We start from the raw sequence: 22745 nt of genomic DNA, 5'->3' as shown, positions 1-22745 counted from the left end.
AGAAAGAGGAAAAAACGAAAGAGAGAAGGGAATGATGGGATGGGTACTGAAAAATAATGGTAATTAGTCAGTACTTACTGGGCACTGAAATTGTGCTAGGTACTGTGCTAAATGCTTTACATGGACATTTGTTCCTCAGAACCACCTAAAACAGTACTGTTATCAGCCACATTTTATGTTTGAGAAAATTTTGGGTCAGAGGGGTTTCATAACTTGCCCAGGAAAAATTTAGCAGTGCCAGGGCTGGAACCATGTAGTCTGATGGAAGCTTAACCATATTTGGGCATCTTGCCTCTCTAGAGTCTAAGAAGAGAGGTAGTGAGAAGAGACAGGTGAGAAAAACAAGGAAGGAAAGCCCAGAGTAAGAACTGCTTTAGCTATGCCATGGGTTGTATGGTCTGCACAGCATGGTCCTATATTCCAGCTATTAAGGACTTTTCAATGGGATGTAAGCTAGTGACCTAACTCCAACATTCCCTGTTCCCAAAGTGGGGCAAACACCATAAAGAAACCATATGACTGCATGTAAATTCAGAGAAAACCCTGCTGTATAGTGTCTGGCCATGTTACCCTGGCTGCGGACAAAACCCTCCCACGCAAGCTATTTACATGGAAGATTAAAATATAAAATTCCATAGCACTCTAATTGTAGTCCAAGCACTAAAAACAGAAGTCACCCACACACCCATTTGCAGGTGCACTGAATTTCTATATGAGAATATACTGGGCAGTCCACATTCATCTCAAATTGTGGCATTACTTAGAAAAAAAATTAATGAATCTCAGCACACACTTTTTAGTGGCACTTTCTCCCAGAGGTTAGATCCATAATCCTTGTGTGGAAGCAATGATTAGCAGAAATAATTTTATTTATCAAGCTAAACATTCTTCCATCTCTACAAAGGCATTTACTGAGTCGTACAGAGAGTTCAATTAAAATGCAATTATCCCACAGAACTGCTGTGTCTGTTCTGGAGGCAGTTATGTCTGATGGATGAGACTCCAGCCTGGGAAGTGGGGAACTGGGCATTGTGTAGGCATGCAGTGCTATTTATTGAGGGACCTCAAAGAAATGGTGACCTATGTAGGACTCAGTTATCATGTCTATAAAATGCAATGAATACTTGCCAACCTTTAAATAATCTCTTAAAGATGAGAGGACAACTAAGACCAAATCAGTGGAGCACTTTGAGTTCTCTATCATTATCAGGAGCTGCTCAAATGCTGCCTCAGCCAAAGGGCTTTCTTTGATTCTCATAGCTTGAAAAGTTCTGTCTCTCTCTCTCTAACTTACAAATCATTCAGTTTGAATTTTATTATGGCCCTTAATATATTCTAGTTTGTTTCAAGTTATCTGTATAAATGTCTAATCTTCTCAAAGATTCCTGAAGGAAAAGAATCCTTACAGTTCTGGATCTCCATGTGCCTAAAACCATGCTTTACACATAGTGGGGAACTTAAAAAATATTCGTTGCATTGCTGTCAGCCTAGGAATTGGGGCAGGGTTAATGGTTTCTTTAAGAAGTGCATTTTCAGTAGAGTTTTCCCCTCTAGACTGCAAACTTCCTGAGAGCAAGGACTAGGTTCACTTCTGTATCCCCAGCACCTAGCATAGAGCCTGGCACATTGTAGACATTTGAAATATGTGTGTTTGTAATGAATGAAGGAATGAGTGAATGAATGAGGAGAAACTGGGAATAGAAACCATATTATAAGAGACTACAACATATAGCAGATGAGGCCATATGGGCGGTTTATTGGAGAATTTTGACCAGGAAGGGAAAGGCTTGGATCGTAGAAAAGTTTGGGTAAGTATCATGATTATTATTATTATTAATTTTTTTTAAGGAAAACTAGCATGTCTGTATGCATTATGAAAAGGGCCTACCCTACCTGGAGCTGTGGTTTTATCTAGGTGTTCTAATTTCTGAAGCACTGTTATGGTAAACATTCAGTGATACTGCGCTAGAGGTCATGGGGGAGGGGGCCCATAAAGTTGTTGCTATATGGAACAATGTACCAGCTGTGCCCTGGCAGACAGACATGGTCGGTGAGAGATGGCTGCCACCCTGAGAAGCAGCTGGAGGATCCTCAGTTAATTGCCACTTGGACTAGAGCATAGTTTTCTATGTCATTATAACAAATTACACTCCTCATTATGATACAGATTTGATTGTGTATGCATAGGTTATCATGTCCCTGAAAAGTTACAGTAACCATTTATAGCCTCAAATGAAGATGATAGTTTTGCCTTCAGTGCTGGCATTATAAAGAGACTCCACTGTACCAGATACTTTCAGCCTTGACTTCTTAGTCACAGCAGCCCATGACTTCAGAAATCTAAATTCCTCTAATTTGTCAAAAAAGACAGAGGCAAAGTATTGATCTTTTGACTTTAGGAGTATCATCCATTTGGTTTCAGTAGCTAAAAACCTGGGCAATTCTCCTTCTAAAAGCTATTGGACTTTTTAAAAATGATAAGCTACAAGTTCAAATATACTAAACTATTCTCTGATCCTGGTAGAATCTGGCTCTATGTCACATACATTCTGAGGAGCATATGAAACACCAGAAAACCTTTCCTGGTCCCTCCTCTCCAAGGATGAGATTTTCCTTTCTGGGCTGGCATTATGGATCAATCTTATACTGCCTTGTATTACTTACTCATTTTATTTCCACTTACAAGCCCCAGCAACCACCTGGTAGACTGTACATTCCTTGACGGCAGGTAAAATTTGTTAGCATTCATTAAATTTTTCTTGATTTGAAAGCAAACAGCATGGTGTCAAATTGATTTTTATCTGTAATTTGTCTGAAGATCACAGAACTGTCTGGGACGTATGGTGATGTTTTAATAAGAAATGTCCTAGACTATTGGCCAAAGTTCAGCATATTTGGAAAATGACCTTTTTCCCCAGTGATGTTTCAGTTTAAGATTGATGGATGATTTATCTGTTTTCAAGTTCAGTCTGGCCCAAGTCATTTGGTTGCTGTGGCTCTTCATACTTCACCTCCTCTAATTTATTAGCCTTGCCAACTTCAATTTTACTGGAGAGGGGATATTGGGATATTCACTTTGATGCCAAACTATAATTTTAAAAATTCTTATTGTTAAAGGATTTTTGCTGATACTTTTGACCCAATTAAGGTTTAGGTAGTTTTCAGCTAATTTCCTCATTACAGCCAAAATCCAACTTGTAAAACTTGCAAAAGAAGTCTCCGAGGCAGATACTCATGGATATAGCCTTGTTCTTCCTGTCCTATCTTAATAAGCTAAGTAAAGCTGTTTATGGATGATGGAACAGCTGCCAGATTCCACCCCCAAGGTGACAGCAGCTCAGCTGTGGGAGAAGTGATTCTTAAAATTTGCATATTCTCTGTATACATACAGTAGGCATATATATAGATACACATCCTTATTAATTTTGAAAATGACATTTCAAAACCCTACTTGCCTACTCAATTCTTTTGCATGAAGAATGGGTGGAGGACAGGTAGATGTGGAAACAAAATGGATTAGAGCAAAGCAGAGTAGATGTGGAAGGACCAGGTGGGAGATGATTGTGTTAAGCAAGGTGGGAGGTAATGGCAGCAAGGACTAGGACAGTTTCAGTAGAGATGGAGAAAAGGAAACCAACTCAAGGTTATTTTGAGTTACAATCTAAAGGACTTGGTGACCAATTGGATGAGGGAAGTGGGGGAGAAGGAAGGGATAAGGATGAAGTCTCTGCTTCTGGTTTGGGCTAAAAGGTGGACAACAATGCCATCCGCTGAGATAAGATATGTAGAAGCTGGTTCGAAGTGAAGAAGCAGCAGATTAATTCAATTTCCTAGGGGCTGAGGTTGAAATGCCTGCAAAACACCCAGGTGGAGATGTCCAGAAGACAGTTGGATATACGGTATTGAGGAGCAAAAGAGAGGCTGGAGATAATGATCAGAAGTCATCAGCATATAGATGATGATTGAAGCCACAGGAGTGAATAAGGTTGCCCAGGGAGAGGACCTCAAACAAAACAGGAACATCTGGAGGATGTACAGTGGAAGAACACCCAGCATACACAGAGATAGGTAAGAAAAATTACAAAGTACAGTGCTGAGAAAGGCAAAGAAAGATGAGCGCCTCAGAGTGGCAAATGCTTTTGAGAAGTCAAAGGAGGTAATGATTGAAAAGGATCCATTAAATTTAGCAATCAGACAATCTTAGCAAGAGCTGGTTTCTGGAATGGTGAAAGCAATAGCAAGATGGAAGGGAGCTGGGGAGTTGGTGAGAGCAGAGGGAAAGGAAACATTTAATATTCAAAACTCTTTCAAGGAGTTTGGCTGTGAAGAAGAGTAAAGGGACAGGAAAGCAACATCTGAGGACCACAGGATTTTTGTGAATTGTTGTATTTTAATGGGAGAGACTTTAGCATATTTTGAATGCTGACAGGAAGGAGTCACTAAAGATGAAAAGAATGGAGATGTGAGGTGGGAACAGGGCGGAGTGTGGGTGTTCAACACAGAGAGAGCCTTGACAAAGCTTAAAGGGATGGATCCAGAGCAGCACAGGAGCAGGCAGTCTTCCTGCATGGTAACAAGGTCTCAAGTAGCTGCCTTGAAGAATGGGAGAAGGAACTAGAGTGCCTCTTACCTCTTCCATTCAGGAACCAACTGGCTATACTATACATAGTTCATCAAAGATGCCCTTTTCAACCACACAGTGTTCAACAGACTATTGTGTACAAATGTAATCTGAAAAATTACTGTTGTGAAATAATTACCCTAAAATTGAAGTAGTATATAAATATAAAATAGGCTAAATTGACATTTTTGTAAATTAACATTTCTTAACATTTTTAATGTTCTTTAAAGAATAATCTACATGGAACACTGGCATAAGCCACCTTTGCTAAAGGAGGACTAGCCAAACACCATCACTAACACTCCCCATGGGACCATGAGTACAGAAGCATGCCTGGTGAGGATCATGAAGAAGTCTGTCCTGGCTCCACCAGCCAGACCATGACAGCATGGGCCAGACCAGCTGCGGTGACACTGATTGCCACCCTTCCTCTTCTTCCTTGCTAACAGAACCATGATTTTGTTCACTTCCAAAGTAAATAGTTGTTTAGGACTAAGAGGTGCATCCTGAGTAGTTCAAGCCAATTTTGTTTATGAATGGGCATGAGCCCAATTCTTGCTGATAAAACTAAAAGGGAAAGTCTGCTGGAAAAGTTTTTCTCACTCTTGAGAAAAGTGATACAAGGAAGAGAATACCACTTTCAATCTCTGAATTTGCTTAATTACCTGGAACTATGCAGTCATCAAGAGATCATGAGGTAAGCCAGCTGAGGAGGACAGGGGATGTGCTCAGGATAACAGAAGAAAAGACAGAGGAACTAGGTCCTTCAGGGCTGCCACCTGAACTGTTCTATTAACCAACCCTGGAACTACCTTACCTTGACATTTCTATTTTAATGCCACTTCTAATTACAATTGGTTAGTATGGCAGAATGAGACCAAAATGGTTGAACTGCAACAAAGAGAAACTGGAAAAAGACAGAAAATGACAGAGAGTAAGTATTTGCTATTCTATGAATAAGAACAGTTTTATTAGATAATCCATTAAATAAAAAATAAGGGGGAAAGGATTCTGGTGGGAAGAAAGATTAGAAAAAAGACAAAGAGTATGAGATAAGTTCCACTAATGTCTCTTTTGCCCACTTCATCTTTCATGGAAATGGACTATATCGTCTTTATTTCTCTAATTCTCTGTGTGTCACTGATCATTAACTTTTACTTCTCAGTCTGTGACTCATTCTGTATCAGATGTCAGAATTCTAATAGCTCCTGGGAGAGAAAAACACAAATCCTAATTACTCACTGAGGATAGCCACTCATTCTACAATCAGGCACTGGCAGCTCATTAGGTGGGCTAGATACCCTTCCCCACTTCACAATGGAGGCAGTCCAGATACCTCCAGGGAAGAAATGTCTGTTTTACCAACTCCAGCGGCTCATCTACATCTAGGGATTTAAAAATCACCTTCTAAATCTATAGCACATACAATCCTAACCTTCACTGCCCTGTAATCCTGTTCAAATGCCTCAAGAAGAGCTATATTTTAATGCCCCTCCACCTCTCCACCCTACCCTGCCCCTCCACCTACACCTCCTACCTACCCCTGCCTATAACCACAAATTAATAGTGCCTCAAATGGGGCTAACCTTCAGCTAAATCAGCTCTCCTTACCACTTATTTCAATTCTGTCTTATGATCTATGACCTAGACAACTTGGGGTCATCCTGAAGCCTCCTTTTCCTTCATTCCGCAATATCTCATTATTTCTTTCACAGTGTCTCTCAGCTTTACCCACACATTTCACTCCCATTGTCTCCATCATAATCTAGATGCTCACATATCTCAACCACTTCAACCACACCTTAGCTCATGGTCTCTGGCTCTACTGTCTCCCACTTGCCACTCCCTTTGTCATGGTGCCACCTCTGCCCTCAGGAGCCTGCCCACAGTGGCTCTCACACCAAGCCCCAGATCTTCTGGAGGGGTTTCAAGGCCCTCCCCAATCTGGCTCCGTCATATCCTTCTACCTTCTTCCAGTCAATCTGACAAATTGGACACTGTCACATACTCACACTGTGTTCTCCCAGCTCTGGGATTTCATCACGCTGACCTTCCCACTTGGGGTGCTCAGCATCCCCTGAATGTGCTTTCCTAAATCCTATTCATTCCTCTAGGCTCAGCTCAAATTTCACCTCCTCCCTGAAGATTTTGTGACCAGTCCAGTTCTTTCTTCTTCGAACTGATTGTCTTTAGCATACTCTTTAGCATCTGATTATCCTAATAAAGGTCCGTTCTCTCCCTGACCAGGCCATGCTGCTTGTCAGAGAAACCATGTCCTACACTTCTTGCAGGCCCTCACAGTAGTAGTGGACTCCTATAGGTAGGGATGAAACAACTATTTGCTAACTGAATAATCAACATTCAAGGGATATCTTGTCTCTTTTCTTACAGTTCTAGTAATTGAGGAGTCTAGGGAGGAGGCAGGGGTCAGCAATGTCCTGCAGCCTTTGGAAAGCATGAATGTACCCTAAAAGATATCTGACATAGCTGGAAGGATCCCATTTCTGGAACAGAGAAAACTATTTTCCAAAGACACATCACTGAACTGACTGTTCTTAACAACAAGGAACCACTGTGGGGGCCCGAGACAAGCATGGGCAGGGCAGTCTGGAACTACATTTACCACTGTGGCTTCCTCCAGTGGAGTCACTTGGTGCCAAGGGAGGTGGATGCGGCTTGTCCATCAGCATGCCAGATGAGGGGGCTCCTCCCAAAGGGACAGAGGGGATGGAGTAAGGGCCGGGGACACCGGAGACAGAGGGAGGGTACCCGGCCTTTGCTGCTTTCCCTGCTTCATACACTGTGGAGGGAGATCAAGAGCAAGAGAGATTACGTCGTCCCACCCTCCACAACCCTCACACCAAAAATCCCTGAGGATGCACTTCAGGGAGCTCCTGGATGTGTGTATGTGCATGTGTGAGCGTTTGTGCTTCTAAAACTGAACTGATTCATCAGAATCACTCTCCCCCACTCCCTTGGACTCTCCAGCTCCACCAAACGGCAACGACAAAAGGAATTACAATGTTTAGTACCTGGCAACTAAATAATTAAGTGGTTCTGGGAGCTGTCACAGCAGCATCCCCAGTGACAGCAGCAGCCCACTCTTACCCACACTGTCTGGAGGCTGCCTCGGCCCCTCTGGAGGCAGCCTAGCACAGGGACTGCCCAGGGCTGCTTCAAGGAGAATCCTGAACCTTCTCTTGAGAAGGAAAGCAAGTAATGGGCTTGCACATGGTCCTTGCTCTGTGATTTCAAAAGCAGAGCAAATAACCTGAGTCTTCCTAGAAACTGCTTTATTCCTGAAGACACTAAAGATAACTGGTGTGCCTCTCTCTTTCAAGATGTGTTTGGTTTACGGGAGGGGTACCAAACTTAATGTCTATATGGGCTTGGCCAGTAAGGTAAAAATTGTGAATCCTCAAATAAGAACTGGGCCCTATTGTGGCCCATGTCATCATGGGAGTAAATAAAACAAATCTGTGGCTGGGTGGGTGCCCAAAGGCCACAGTTTGCACACTCTTCTTATATAAAAAGGAAGTTCTCTGCATAGGAAGGGAATGACCAGAGAAGGTTTCCTCTAGTTTGAATGCCCCAGGGAGAGGGAACAGTCTTACACCACAAGCTCACCACGCCAAACCTGCCCTTCCATTTTATCAATAGTGTCCATGAGAATTCCAAATGCATGGAGTGATAGATATGGATAAGAAGTGTGGAGAGGTGTATGTAGGTGAAACGGCAAATGAGAATGGTCATCCCTGAGGCCAGGGGCACCCAGCGGAGAAGAGTCTGGAATGACCAATCTTGGGGGTGGCAGGACAGGAGGTGGAGGAGGAACCCAGCGCACACAGCTGTCAGGTAGAGAGGTAGACATTTCTCTCGATCGCTCTGTCTCCCCAGCGGTCACTGTACTCACAGGCTTGAGGGCAGCAGCAGGAATCTGGGCAGCATGGGCAGCGGACATAGCAGCAGCAGCTGTGAGGGCAGCACTGGCACCAGCAGATCCCCACCAGGACGAAGAAGAGGAAGACGCCCAGGAGCACCAGGCCAACAAACACCCACTCTGGAAGGATGCACAAAGAAATCCACACTCGAGGCAGCCCACCTCCAGGGCAGGGTGCACTTTGATTGGCATCTCCCAGTGAAAGGGGGAGAGGAGGAGGGACCTAGGGAAGAAAGCTTCTCTTAACAGGAGACAGAGCCCCCACACTCAAGAGGAACTCTGAGAGTCAGGAGTGCAGACCCTCAGTCCCGGGGAATGGAGAAGAGGGAAGAAGGTTATCTATGTTACATTGGGTACATGTAATAACCGGCACAAAACAATGTGGGGATTTCAGAGTCCTATACTGGGGAAAGGATTTACACTATTGACTGTAGCATCAGAATAAGGATGGGACCAGAGCTGAAAGAATCCTGGCTGGGGGGAAGGAGAACCTTGTCTGCTGGGCTACGAAGTGGTGGGTTCTGTGAATACTTATTTTTATTTTTGTCAAGTTAATCCTCTCTATAAAAGTCTAAGTCCTGAGGAAACAGTCTCTATGTCTAGGGGTCTAGATGTAGTTTATAGTTAGGTGGTTCCAGGCCCCTTATGTAATGTATTCACCTGCTTTCCCTGCTGATTGTCCCTAGAACAGCTTTCCTGTACTCAGCACCAGTTCTGAGATCCAAACTTTTTGCTTATACCAGGACAACAATCCATGGCTAGAGAAAACTAGAGACATGGTCTCCATAGAGAAGACACTGTCCCCGTGAACAGAGAATGAGTTTGGTTTGATCACACTCAAGCTGCCCATGTTAGGCAGCCAACATAGCCAAGGGCTCAAGTGGCTCTGAGCTTGGATAAATGGCAAGGCTGACATGTATGTCTGGGTATGTTTGTTAACTCCGCCTCTTTCACAGCTCTGCCAGAAGCTGAATGTGAATTCCATTTCATTTGCCCATCCAAAAGATTAAGAGAAAGGAAACAAATTGCGAGTGGCTTAGATAAAAATTACTGTGGCCCACAGGTGACTTGTCTCAGCATCATACTTTAGAGACTTGGCTACAGGACCCAACTTCCCCCTGGAGGCCTGGACAGACTGGGGAGAGCCATGCTTTCCTTTAAAAGCCAAAAAGACTAAAGCAATTCATTTTGGTTAAAAGCCATCTATCCCAAATCCCTTTACAATGAAACTCAAGCACACATTGTTTTTCTTAGATTTTGATTATCAAATATTCCTTCAATTAAATGGACATTCCTGGGAGCTTGAGAATATGATATTTTTATTAAATAATGGGTTGTATAATAATGGTTAACAAAATGACTTTGTTTAGATCATAATTTCCTCAGAGAGGAAACAAACAACATGTTTCCTGAATGTCCCTCCTCACTAATCTTTCTGAAATACATTCAAATTAAACAGGTCAACATCTCTTCAGTGAGGGAATGGGAAGGCCTTCTGCCTGGCTGGAGTGACCTAGAGAGCATTCATGCCGAGGACAATCGATAGCAGAAGGCTTTGGCCTAAGCCTTAGTAACAACACAATAATGCAACATAGCCTGAGATAGATATGAGCTCTTAGGTTTAGATGAGCTGTATGAAGTGGTGGCTACAACTTGGGTCAAGCAGTCAAGGATAAGACTGGAAAGTTATATGTGAGAAACAAAAGAATATTATCTGTGAAAGGATTCTTGGAATCAAAGGGAGGGAAATTTAGCCATATGGGGCCAGATATGAAAAACACAGTAACTCTTTCTTGAGACTGGGACATGTAACATCTAGTTTCAAGCACTGCAATGTAACATTGTTTTTGTGATGAACAAATGCTTACAAATTGAGGGAATTCTGGATAAGGGGATTACAAAGAGGCATACATTTGTGTCCTTGGGAGCAACATCAGTAAAAAGAATGTCTGTGTTTGGGTTGGCCACCTAATGGAAAGGGACTAGAATTCATAGACGAATAATTAGTGAAGCTCAATGGTGAAGAATCTGGATGTTTTTAAAAATTTGAATTAAGCTAAAAACCAATACCCGGGAATATTTTATATCTCTGTTGCTATTAGGCAGCTCTTAAAACTTTGGCAGAAACCCTCCAAGACAAGACTAAATCATCCTTTTTCCTACTGTTTGAGTTTAGATATGTTCTTCCCCACAGTTCATTCTTGCTTCTCTCTGTGCCTCCCTCAACTGCAGACCATAAAGCTGTACCAAACTGATGTTGTCTTGTCTAGGTTGGTGGATTCAACTGAAGGTACATAAAAAGACAGAGATGTATATTTGTCCCAGATGTCCTTCACATATGGTCCGTGGACCCATAGGGATTCGAAGGGACTAATAAGTCCCTGAAATTGTGTACAAAGTAATGTAGGTCTGCAAATTTGCATTTTTCAAGGGAGGAGGGGTACATAGCTTTCCTAAGGTTTGAAAAAAAAGTTTGATGATGTTATAAAAGGCAATTCAGAGTAACATGGTTGTACAATAATGAATCAGTAAACATATAACTTAGGAAATAAGGAAGGCAGATAAATACTGATTCTATTAAAAATACTTTTAGGTATATGGGTACAGCTGAAATACTGAAATGGGCATGGAGATTGCCAAAGAGCCTGCATGCCTGACACTGAAGGACTGGGTTGCCATCTCAGCCTATTTTTAATTATCATTATTCTTTTAAGGCCTAGTAACAGAAGGAATGCAATTTAAAAGCCCTTCCAATGGGTTTAGTTAATCCTGGAAAAGATCAGAGACATATAGACAAATGTGGCAATAAAGTAAAGAAGCAATTAGTGACTAATGCAAAAGCAAGACAGATGGAATAACAGCAAATCAAGCAAATAAAGAGTTAAATGACCGAATACCTGGCATAATCTCCACAGCAAAACTGGGCAAGAGATCAGCAAGCAGCCCTGTCCTGCCTAGAAGAAGTGGAAGGAAAAGAAGAAGGAAAGTGGTTATTCCAAAGGAAAACGTAGCCTAAAGCCTGGCTCCAGTTGGTACCATCCACACGTGGGGCCATTAGTGCATGCTCTTTGTGATATGAGAAGCACATCACCAAAGCTAGGCTGAGACAAGAGAATGACTTTCCCTGTCAATCTTTGGCAGCCATCTAAGTGAACTCTGCACCTAAACTAAGCGGAAGCAGAAACAGAACTTTCTCTCCAACTATTTATAGGAGGAGGAAATCTCTGCTTGAGCAGACTGACATACACTATCTCCATTCATTTATACATCCGTCTCCATACACTTCATTGGAAAGTCAAGCCCGTCTGTATCCAAATGTTCAATCTACATTTTCATACATCCATACACAGTCCTATGTCCATATAAAAACAAAAGTACATATTTGGTTTTAACTCAGAATTATCTCACTACATGATTCTATTTGTGGCCTAAAGATATTTCAATGATTAAAATTTTCAAAGGCAAGGGAAAGATAAAACTAGATCAGTTACACATTCCTCTACACTCCTTCTGGCTTCTGAAATACACTGTACATATGTAGATGGTATGGCTTTTCCATATGGCACCCACAGCTGGCATTATATGGACCCAAGTGCCTTCTGCGTAATATGGCAAAGAAACTTAAAAGCTGGATTCAGAACAGGTGCCCCTCAAGGACTCTGGGAAGCAAAGAGCTGTGCAGGAAACAAGAGGCTGGAAGACATAAGGGAGCAGATTAGTCCGTTTTAAAACTAGCCTGATTTACAGAAAGACATGATGAATGCTTTCATCATGTTCTCATATCAAGGTGAAGTCCTGTTATGAACTTCTGCCCCTGACATTATATCTCTACCACACTGAAGCCTTGCTAATAAACTAGTAGTACTGTAAACAACTAGCAAATTTCCCTCCTTTCAGACTTGTGATGGTGGTAAAAAGTCACAGTAGCACCTAAACACGCAACTAAATTCTACTTCATTTAGGTACCTGACATATACCTCTAGAACAGCACCAGCCAACAGAAATATAATGCAAGCAATGTGGATAATTTTAGCTTTTCCAGGAAGTACAATAAAAAGTAAAAATAAACAAAGGAAATTAATGTGATACTATTTTTAGCTTATGTGACTATCACTAAAATATTGTCATTTCAAGGACTTAGTAGACACATGTTGCTATTGGACAGCACAGCTCTGGTGATCTGTTTCATGCATATAGATATGGCTCATTTAGAAAACAATTCCTTCATGTTAAAGTTTGTTGAGGTGCATTAGAGAAAAGTTTACTCATATGTGTGGTTCATATTTTAAATCTAAGGTCATGGTTGGTCACTTGTCCCTTCCTCTATCAAGTCACCCACAGAAAAGAAGCTCTGACAAAGGTCAAAGAAAAAGGGGCTCCTCCAGGACACTAGGGGAGTATGCTGGAGCTGGGGTAAGATTTAGTGAGCAGGGTAGAGGGGTCTTTGCTCACTTTTTCTTGGCTCTCCTCAACTCTACAAGGCCAGTGTGGTAACATGTGTCCTAGTCTATGTGGGTGATGGTCCCATATTTAAAAAGCTAATGGGGACCAGAGTATATTCCAAGGTAAGGAAGTATGGGATGGGTGACTTAGGCCAACTCTGCTTTTGGCCTTGGCAAATACAGCTTCCTTCTTTCTGTCCCCCATCTCATGCAGCTGACACGGTAAGATTGCTCTGCTGCTTGCAAGGTCTCTTGGAAGGACAAGTAGGAGTCAAGTGGGACATTGGAAAAAGGTGTCTTCTCAGGCTAGTCTTTGACCTAAGCCTTCATAAAAGACTAAGAGATGCCCCTAAGGCTTACGCAGTTCCCTAGGGTAGGAAACTAGTAAAGATTTGGGGCCAAAGCTTGAGAAAGTGATTAAGAGACAGCATGCATTGGTCTCCTCTGAGTGTTCTCTATAAAAATATCTCTTGGAAACTCAACGAGGTAATAAACACCTAATCAAAGATTTGGGAATTTGGGCTCCTGGAGATTTCTTGAAGACCAGGCAATAATCAATGATCAAGAAGTCAATACATACTGTTTTTTTTAGCAATCCAGTTATCAGATATGTACTTGATGGTGGATTTTTGTTTTTTTCAATCTGCATAATTAGCACTTGTAAATATATATCTTGGTGTATCTTGTAAAATCAGAAACTTTGCTAGTGTTTACTCTCCACTTCTCAAGATTACCAATGTTTTAAACATCTCTGGATATGCTATGATCCAAATCATTACTTAAATTCATGATAGAAATGTCACTGATGATATAAGCTACCAATTCGTGGGCTCCTATAGCAAACTGTGATAATTAATTAACTATAAAAATCCATACATTCAAGGAGGATGTGGTGCTTATACATATTATATAGAGCATGTTATATTGGAAAAAGCAGTGAACTGGGAGTCAGAATACTCAGGGCAACTTTATCATTACTTCACTTGGTGATTACTACAGGCAAATTACTTTCCCTTTCAGGGTCTCAGTTTTTTCATTAGTAAAATGAAGGGGTTGAATGGAGTAGTCTACAAACAGAAAGACCATCTATCTTGGTTTGTCTAGGACAGTTGTGGATTATGCCTATGGTCCAGGTGTAATTTTTAATAGCACCCCTTTTTACTCTCAAAGTATTCTAGTTTGGACAATTAATTATGTGGTCACTCTATTTTATATCACTTTTAGTTCCCAAATCTGATACTCAGTGATTGGAGTTAAAAACTCAAATGTCTATGGGCACCAGCAGGTAATGCAAATGAGTGCAGCTGGCCAGATATAATATAACAGGGAGTAGCTAGAGATGTCATCAGGAGGCTGCTACTAGTCACCTCTAGCCACTTGTGGCCCCATAGAAATGTGTCTTCAGGGTTTCAGATCATCCTATTTTTCAATATTTTCCAGGCCCCAGATTTTATGTGAAATAACTTGATTTTCAAATGTTGGCAACCAGTTCATTATTTTTAAAACACTGGGTGAGCCATACACAGTATGTCTGCAGGCTGCATAGAGCCCAGAAATCATGAGTTTGCAACCTCTGAAGGGTATACACACACAGATAAATTTATGGGGTGGTAAAACACAAAGCTGCATTTCCCCACAGGCTGTTTAGGTTACCTTGATGGTGTTCTAACATTACTTCCACACACAGAATAACAGTAAATACAAGATCTAGTCACCTATGTTCAAATTAAAATTGGAAACAATAGTATTATGCACGAAATTGATAGCCCTTCTTATTTCTAGGGAGCTAGAATGAGCAGCATGGAAGAACAATGAAGGAACTTGCATTTTTTTACTTTAGACTTTTTTACTTTTGTAATGGAAAAAATTAAAATAAGGAAAGGGTGTATCAGACATATGGACAGGTGATTCACAAAGCTTTTCACTCCAACAGGAAGACATACATCAAGCTTCTCATTCTCCCTGAAGCAACAGTCAATATCTGATGCTTCAGAAGGTGAAGCCTTCCCATAATGCACCTGTGTAGTGTTAGCCACAGGGTAGTGTAGGTGATATGTGCAGTAAAGTGGGTGAAATTAAATATCTTCAGAATTCAAAACATAGTAGGAGTTTTGGGAGAGCAGACAATACCAATATATCATGTCAACAGCAGGGACGGTGCAAAGCTCTATAGCTTTGGCCGGGCGCGGTGGCTCACGCCTGTAATCCCAGCACTTTGGGAGGCAGAGGCGGGTGGATCATGAGGTCAGGAGATCGAGACCATCCTGGCTAACACAGTGAAACCTCGTCTCTACTAAAAATACAAAAAATTAGCTGGGCGTGGTGGCGGGCGCCTGTAGTCCCAGCTACTCGGGAGGCTGAGGCAGGAGAATGGCGTGAACCCGGGAGGCGGAGCTTGCAGTGAGCCGAGACTGCGCCACTGCACTCCAGCCTGGGCGACAGAGCGAGACTCCGTCTCAAAAAAAAAAAAAAAAGGCTCTATAGCTTTTACACCATTACTTATATTTTATTGGAGCTAAAGGCATTTTAAAAAGTGGATTTATGCTGAATATTTATGCTGAATATTTCTGAAAATATTCCACTTCCAACTTCTTCCCTAACAATTCCTAAGAAATGTTATTGCTAGTTAGAAATGCTTTATCTTTTCTTCTATCATATCCAATGAAGGCCTGATCTTACAGAGTCTAAACAATTGCAGTAAATACATTCCAGATTTCAGCAGCACTTTACCAACACTTGTGAATCGCTGTCATTCTTCCAGGATTCAGTTTAAGAGTGGCAATTACAAGTCACTTTAATGTCTGAGGAAAGGATGGAAAGCAAGCCCTGCAAATAGAAGGCCACATTTACTCTTTTCAAACCACAGCTCAAACTATCAGTGGAAAATACAGTTTTTATGTAAGCGCTCAAACAGTTTTCCCCAAATCTTGCAGAATCCATTACTTTTAAGAAATTTCCACATGAATAGACCAAACGAATCAGGCATACTAATACTTTGTACATGCACACACACAAGTGCCAGTTCCATATCATACTGTCACAAACTCTAAACACATTCACACGCTTCGGATGAAATGATCAGGGTAGAAATATGCATTGTGAATAAAATAACTTACCTATCTTACCCATAAAATTCCCCATTTCAGTTGTTTTCTGCCACTGCCACTTTTGAAGTTATCCTCAACTGAACTCTTTGTACACATTCCTGCAAACCAGCTCACTGTTGGAATGTCTCTCATTTATTCATTCATCATTCATTCATTCAACAAAGAAATTTATATTTAGCTAGGTGGAGACACAGGCGACAAGATGTGTTCCCTTGAGACACTTGAGAGGCTCACAGTCTAGCCCGCACAGAACTCAGCTTTAGTTATCTGCTTCTGTGCCACAAGAACTATTAAATCTTCCCGCCAAATTAGTTTTCATCAGCCCTCTTTGCATTTTTGACATCAGGTTCTGCCTGGTCATGGGGCCTTTCCCTAGAGACCTAGTCCTTGCCTGGTTTCCCACTTCTACTCAGAACATTATCTTTGCACATTTCACAACAAATTATGTCCTAGTGGCATTTCCCCAAGTTTTTTTACACCTTTTTCTTGGTAGGTTAGCCCCCTCAAAGCAAACTTGATTTACTTTCTTTGCTCAGATAAGCATTTCAGTTGCTTTGTTCAATTCCTTACCACAAAGACCACAAGACTGAGATATGTTCTGACACAGCCCTGTAAGAATGCTGCACTAAGAAGGTGCTTCCTCCTCCATGCTCCCTAGGACCACTGCACATGCCTTCACTAAAGCAGTTATCTCGTGGCTGCAATGTGCCTTTACTTTTACGAGTGCCTCCACTACCAAGATGGAAACCCCTCCAGAGCAGGGACTATGCTCTACGCTTGGCATCTCCAGAAGCCCAGCGTGAGGAGGCACCTCACCCACCCATCAGGAACTTGAAGTGTTTCCAAAAGCAAATCCCCTTGTTCAGTATGCAGGGTTTCTAGCTGGACTTATGATTTGCTGCGCATTATAGTGACTTTATCAACCTCAGGTGGAAGTAGGCTTTTAATGAAAATATGAAAGAACTATTCATTTATTCATGCAGCATTATTCTATATACTGCACAATGTTTAACACTTCTGAACTCAGGGAAGAATGCCAGGAGCATTCTCCAGTCATTGGAATATCCCCAAATGCCATCTTGCTATCTAAGGAGACAAAAGCACCACCCTATCCCACACCAAAAAGTTGAATAGACCAAACGAATCAGGCATACTAATACTTTGTACATGCACACACACAAGTGCCAGTTTCATATCATACTGTCACAAACTCTAGAGCTAAACACATTCACACGCTTTGGATGAAATGATCAGGGTAGAAATATGCATTGTGAATAAAATAACTTACCTATCTTACCTATAAAATTCCCCATTTCAGTTGTTTTCTGCCACTGCCACTTTTGAAGTTATCCTAGGGTATTTTTGAGGAAGTCATTACAGAGATAAAATACACATAAAACTTTCAGCCAAAAAGACTGTTTTGGTCTCTACTCTTAAAACTTAAATCCAAGCTCTAATCATTTCCAAGCCTTCAAAGTTACAATGGAAGGTAAAGAAGTTCAGGATTTAGGACAAACCTGTTTTCAGAACCTGCTTACTCAATCACTTGATAACACATTGTTTAATGCATTGGAACTTAGGAAAAGGAAGTATAACATTTCCTTTATCTTTATGACACCACTGCTGACAGCAGAGTTACCTCCATTTCTTTAAACTTATTAAGTTGGAGTCCTTCTAGGGTTTGCCAACACACTATACAGATGAACTTTCTGTTTAGGACAGTGAGGAATGCCTTTCTTCCCCAGCTCCGTGTGGTTCCCCTCTTCTCCCTTATGTTTAATGCACATCTCAGCTTCATCCCACTTTCAAGCTTTCCTCAGATGCCCTAGATCCATTTTCAGGGATGTACTGTATCCACCCCCTGTTCTGTCAGCTCCTAACCCTCCAAAATGTTTCACTCCTATGTCTTTGAGGAGAACAGATGCCTTTCTCTGGCCCTTTTAAGTGTAAAGATGTTTCTATGGCTATGCTTTTAAGTGTTAAGTTGTTTCTATGGCTATTTGGAATCCCAAATAGATTGGAAATTTCCCAAGGGCACACACATCCCAGTTTTTATTCTATATTCCCATGGTAACCATGCATTTAATAAATATAGTTTATGACTATCACAAATGTGGATATAGCCCCCTTTTCTTTTATATATATTTATAAACTATGTTCTTAAGCATTTCATATGTTTACTTTTTCTTTCTGTGTCCTTTACAGTTTAGTTCACTTTAAATTATAGTCTTAAAGGAGAATAATTCTGAAACCGAATTCTATCCATAAAATAACTAGTATTGGACCATCTACAATTAACTGTTAATAAATGCTTTGAGGTTGGTTTTTTGTTTTTTGTTTTTGTTTTTGGCAGTAGTTATAAGCTTGGCCTAAGGAGCTGACTTCTATTCCCACAGAATCCTAGAATCAGATTTTATAACTAGAAAGGATCTTAGAGGTCATCTAGTCCATATTCTACCCTATGTTTCAGGGATCTGAGGCTCTGAGAGGTTAAGAATCTTACCCCAAGTCACACAATTCACTAATGATCAAGCCAAGAATACAACCAGGTGTACTCACCCCAATTCCAGTTTTTTTCCCAATATCTCACCACCCCAAAACTTTGCTTATCTTTCATCTAGAAATGTGCACCAACTGCTTTCTAGTCTCCTAATATTTGTAGTGAATGACCCTGAAATGTGTTCATGTTTTTGGCACTACTGCTCTACTTATGTAATTAAAATACAATTTTTGGATGTAGGAAATGTTGGAGATAACTGAAATTTTCAGCACCTTTTAAAGTTGCAACCGGAAAAAATGATCACTGAATACATCATAACACAGTATGGGCTAATTGAAAGGCATTCACCATGCTGCTACAAACTAATAAACAACAAAAATGATTGCAAAGTAATCTGACTTCACAAAGTGCTATAGTGATTCAACCTCCACCCCCAGAGAGCGAATAAATACAAAATATTATTAGAAATATAACATGGTCGACTTGGCCTGAAGTGAAATGCAGAAGACTGCTAGATTGACTTTAAAATGCCGTGGAGGAGCGTGGGATGTCATGGAACGGGGAAAGTGAGTTTCTTGGAGCCCAGTGTGGTGTCTTGAAGTCACCGTGCTCCATCCATCAGACTGCCACAGATACAAAGATAGCAAGAATGGCCACTTTCTTTAACCAAAAAAGGCCCTGGCGGTCTCAGGCAGACACAGAGGGGCACACACTTGGTAGGTCTCAAACTGTCAGAGTTCCTGCCCTTTCCTCCGTGGCCAGCCCCCTTAGTGTGAAGGGGTTGGCCATGGGGCCTTTCCCAGACCCTCTCATGGGAAGCCAATTCAGCAAAGTCGGAGGCACAGCCCCCGTGTGAACGCAAACCTGCACGCCTGAATAGCGGCAGCTGGCTTTGGAGAAAAATGGGACAACTGTCTCCTGCCCGGCTTTCAAGAGCTGCCATTCTTTCTTTCCAGGGGCTGAGCCGATTTCTCGGTGCCACCCACTCTCGCGCCTGCCCCCCGCCCCCGTTTCCTCCCCCGCTCGGGCCGGCGCGGGTCCACCCGACTACAATGCAGCGCGCGGCTGACCCAGCTGCTCCGGCTCCTGCCCGGGGTAACCACGGTAACCGCGGGCCGCCAGGAATGCGCGCTAATTGAAGGCCGAGTTTCCTCCCACAGTGATGAGCAACAAGTGAAGCAAAAATAGTGAGGCGGAATAAAGGCTGCGAGGAGGGGGCGGCGGGCGCGACCGGGGTGGCTGGGGGCTTAGGGAAGGGGAAATAGCGCCTGCAAGACCGCATTTGTTCTCTTAACACAGGGCAGTGAACGGCCGCGAACGACGTCATTTATGGTTCAAAAATCTTAGGGCAAATTTTTCAGAAAACAACTATTACGTCAAACCCCCACCTCTTTGCTGGACCCCTTTGCTCGATTCAGGTACCTAGATGAATGGAGATGTACGTGCACATACATAGGTCCCCAGGAACGAAATGCCAGCTAGCAGCAGGGTTCAGCAGGTGGAGGTGAGCCGACACTAATTTCCCCCCCAACCCTCTGGATCTTCTGTTCTCTTCAATCTATGGGAGACCCTTCAAGGTGGTCAGCAGCTAAAGATGGGTGACCATCATACCAGTTGGCCTAGACAGTTCCGGTTTATGCCTGTTGTCTTGCCAGAAATTATTAAAAGTCCCCCCTTTTCACTCTCAAGAGTATCCTAGTTTGGATGATAAGTTGTAAAGTCACCCTATCTAAAGTCTTCCCAAGCTCACCCAGATCCTAATCCAAGTCCAGTGTTCTTCAGATCCCTCCAGACTTCATCAAATGGCCTGGCCTGTGTGACCTAATCCTTGTATTTAGGTTAGGCAGTAAACACCCTGCAATTAACTAAGGGTCATCCACTGAGAAATGGGGGCTTCCAACAGCAACCAAAAGATAGCATGCTGGGACAGAATGCTTTCAAACCCACTAGCAGGAAGATTTCCACTGGGCTGATTAGGGTCACCACTGGCAAAACACAGTACAGATGTCATTGAGAAAATGTGAATCTATTAGCAATAGGATTGCCAATTCACAGATGGCCATTAAAGCCTCTGCCCGTGGAATGGGCTAAAGGAAAATCAGCTCTTTAGCAGGAGTCTCCAAATGTAGAATTCCCTAAAGAGGGTTCCCTCAGATTAGGGATGAAACGCTGGCGATGTGGTGTGGGGAGTGGTAAGGGGTGGGAGAAGGGAGCTAACATTTACTAAGTTCTTTGTGCATTTAATCTTCACAATAGGTCTTCCGTGTAAATTTTATTACCCCTCCCCATTTATTCAGCTAAGGAAACCCATGCTCATAGACGTTGACTTGTCCAAGTTCATATTGCTGCACTGAGTCCAGGGCTGTCTGACCCTGAAGCCTCTGCTGTTCACAGTGGACTTTATCCAATATCCAGAGAGACCTTTGGTCAAGATCAGTTTCACAGCCTCAGCACTATTTCTATCTGGAGCCAGATAATTCCTTTGGGGAATGGGAGAGCTGCCTTGCATATTGTAGAATGCTTAGCAGCCTCCCTAGTCTCTACCCACTAGATGCCACAGCATCCCACAAGTTGTGACAACCAAAAACTATCTCCAAACATTGCCAAATATCTCCTGGAAAGGCAACAATTGCCCCTTCTTGAGAATCAATGGCCTACATATTTAATATCCAAATACAGCTTTAATATTTTCTTGTATTGTTCTCTAACTGCTTCAGAAATATATCTTTTATCTTCACCAAAAGACAGTAATTTTTATAGAGACAAGACACTGTCATTTATTTTGTATCCTCACTGTGCTAGGGATATAATATGCAAAAAATAATCATTTTTTAAAATCATAATTTAAATACAAATCATACTTGAAGCAAAACTGACTCCACTCCATGGTGCCTATCAAAGAGCAAGGTTGAGATTATGGAGTAGAAAGGTCTGAAGGCCAAAGGAAGATTCTTGCAAAGAATGAAAGGCATGATCCCACATCTTTGAAGGAACCACAAGCCCTACTCCACTCTTCATTCAGTAGAATGAATGTTATTGGCAGTCACTAACCAGAATCAGATTCTAGCTGACACTTGGCTAACTTTTCTGGCTCTTCCCTCTCCTCCATCCCTTCAATGCATTTTTTTCTGGTTCTTTTTAAAAACAAGACCAGCAGAGGCATCTAGGTAAGCTCAGGGCAGAGCAGGCCAAAGCTAGGAGAGAGTGCTGGGAGAAAAGGCAGTGGGGCTGAGGCCTGAAAAGCCACTCCTCATTTGTTTTCTGTCTCTCATGGAAAACTATGGAGTTATTTCAGCTGTTCTGGAAACCTGAAGGCACAGGTGTCTGCTGATGATAGAAAGGATGATTCTGCTTTCTTTGGGGAATCAACTCTACTGACGCATAATCTGAAGCATATCTGATGCATAATTGAGTTTACAAATGAAAATGTAGGTACAGCTCAAGTCAAAAGATGTTCCAAAGAAGTAGCCTCCAAATTTATGGCGAAAGTGTGGCTCTGTAATTAATTCCTTTTCTCCCTTCTGCCAGGAGTAAACTTTTTCTTCCTTCTCCCTCATTCTTTTTCCCTCTTCCTCTGTTTGTAAATCTTAGAAAGAAACAGCAGCAGCCACTCTCAGAGATCAAAGTTTTAGCAGGCAACAAAGACCTCCAAGGAGGCTGTTGCCATGGGAACTCTGGGAGCTGAGGCCCTTTTAATCGTCAAATCTCCTTGGTTAGCAGCACCAGGCTGGGGCTGGCAAAGAGAAGGAGAAGGAGAGAGGGGAAACATTGGCAACAAGTAGCCTTTCTGAAGAGACTGAACTAAAGTCACAGGGGTAGGGGGTGGACAGGATTCAAACTGAGGCAGCAGTAACACAGGGGTAGGTGCGGGGGCATTTCTGCATAGCCTTAAGACACATGCTCCCATTAAACATCCCTAAAGTCAATTGCAAATTCTGAGACGTCCCCTCCCAAGAATTCACTGATTTTATACTATATGGCTTTTTAATACTAGTGGATGGAGAAGTTTATTTTAAAGCAGAATAACAATTTCAGGCACAGTATTGTGAATAATTTGATCTAAAATACACACACACACACACACACACACGCCTGCCCATTCCTTTACCACTTATCTATGTAATATAACTGTACT

At 42.1% G+C, this 22745-nt stretch overlaps 2 protein-coding genes across 11 annotated transcripts in view; one reads left to right on the top strand and one right to left on the bottom strand.

Moving 5' to 3' along the window:
- Nucleotides 1-22745, top strand: part of MAEL (maelstrom spermatogenic transposon silencer) — a 100902-nt gene that overhangs the window by 6773 nt on the left and 71384 nt on the right. The window lies entirely within an intron of this gene.
- ILDR2 (immunoglobulin like domain containing receptor 2) overlaps nucleotides 1-22745 on the bottom strand; it is a 79750-nt gene that overhangs the window by 32412 nt on the left and 24593 nt on the right. For 3 of the 10 annotated variants that reach the window (XR_004666739.3, XM_024930279.4, XM_034939544.3), the window contains exons 4-6: nucleotides 11459-11515; nucleotides 8535-8681; nucleotides 7245-7421 (exon numbers count right to left, since the gene is read on the bottom strand). The exons of 2 other annotated variants lie outside the window; for them this stretch is intronic. Coding sequence is in view for 7 of the 8 variants with exons in the window: in XM_024930279.4 (XP_024786047.2) it covers nucleotides 7245-7421; nucleotides 8535-8681; nucleotides 11459-11515 (381 nt within the window). In the remaining variant the exon portion in view is untranslated. The remainder of the gene's footprint in view (nucleotides 1-7244; nucleotides 7422-8534; nucleotides 8682-11458; nucleotides 11516-22745) is intronic. 5 more of the 10 variants (XM_055112120.2, XM_034939546.3, XM_055112116.2 and 2 more) reach the window with 3 other exon arrangements.

This window comes from Pan paniscus, chromosome 1 (genome assembly GCF_029289425.2).
Source record: "Pan paniscus chromosome 1, NHGRI_mPanPan1-v2.0_pri, whole genome shotgun sequence".
NCBI lineage: Eukaryota > Metazoa > Chordata > Mammalia > Primates > Hominidae > Pan > Pan paniscus.
Note: the sequence above shows the minus strand (reverse complement) of the source record. Positions and strands in the feature narration are given on the sequence as shown.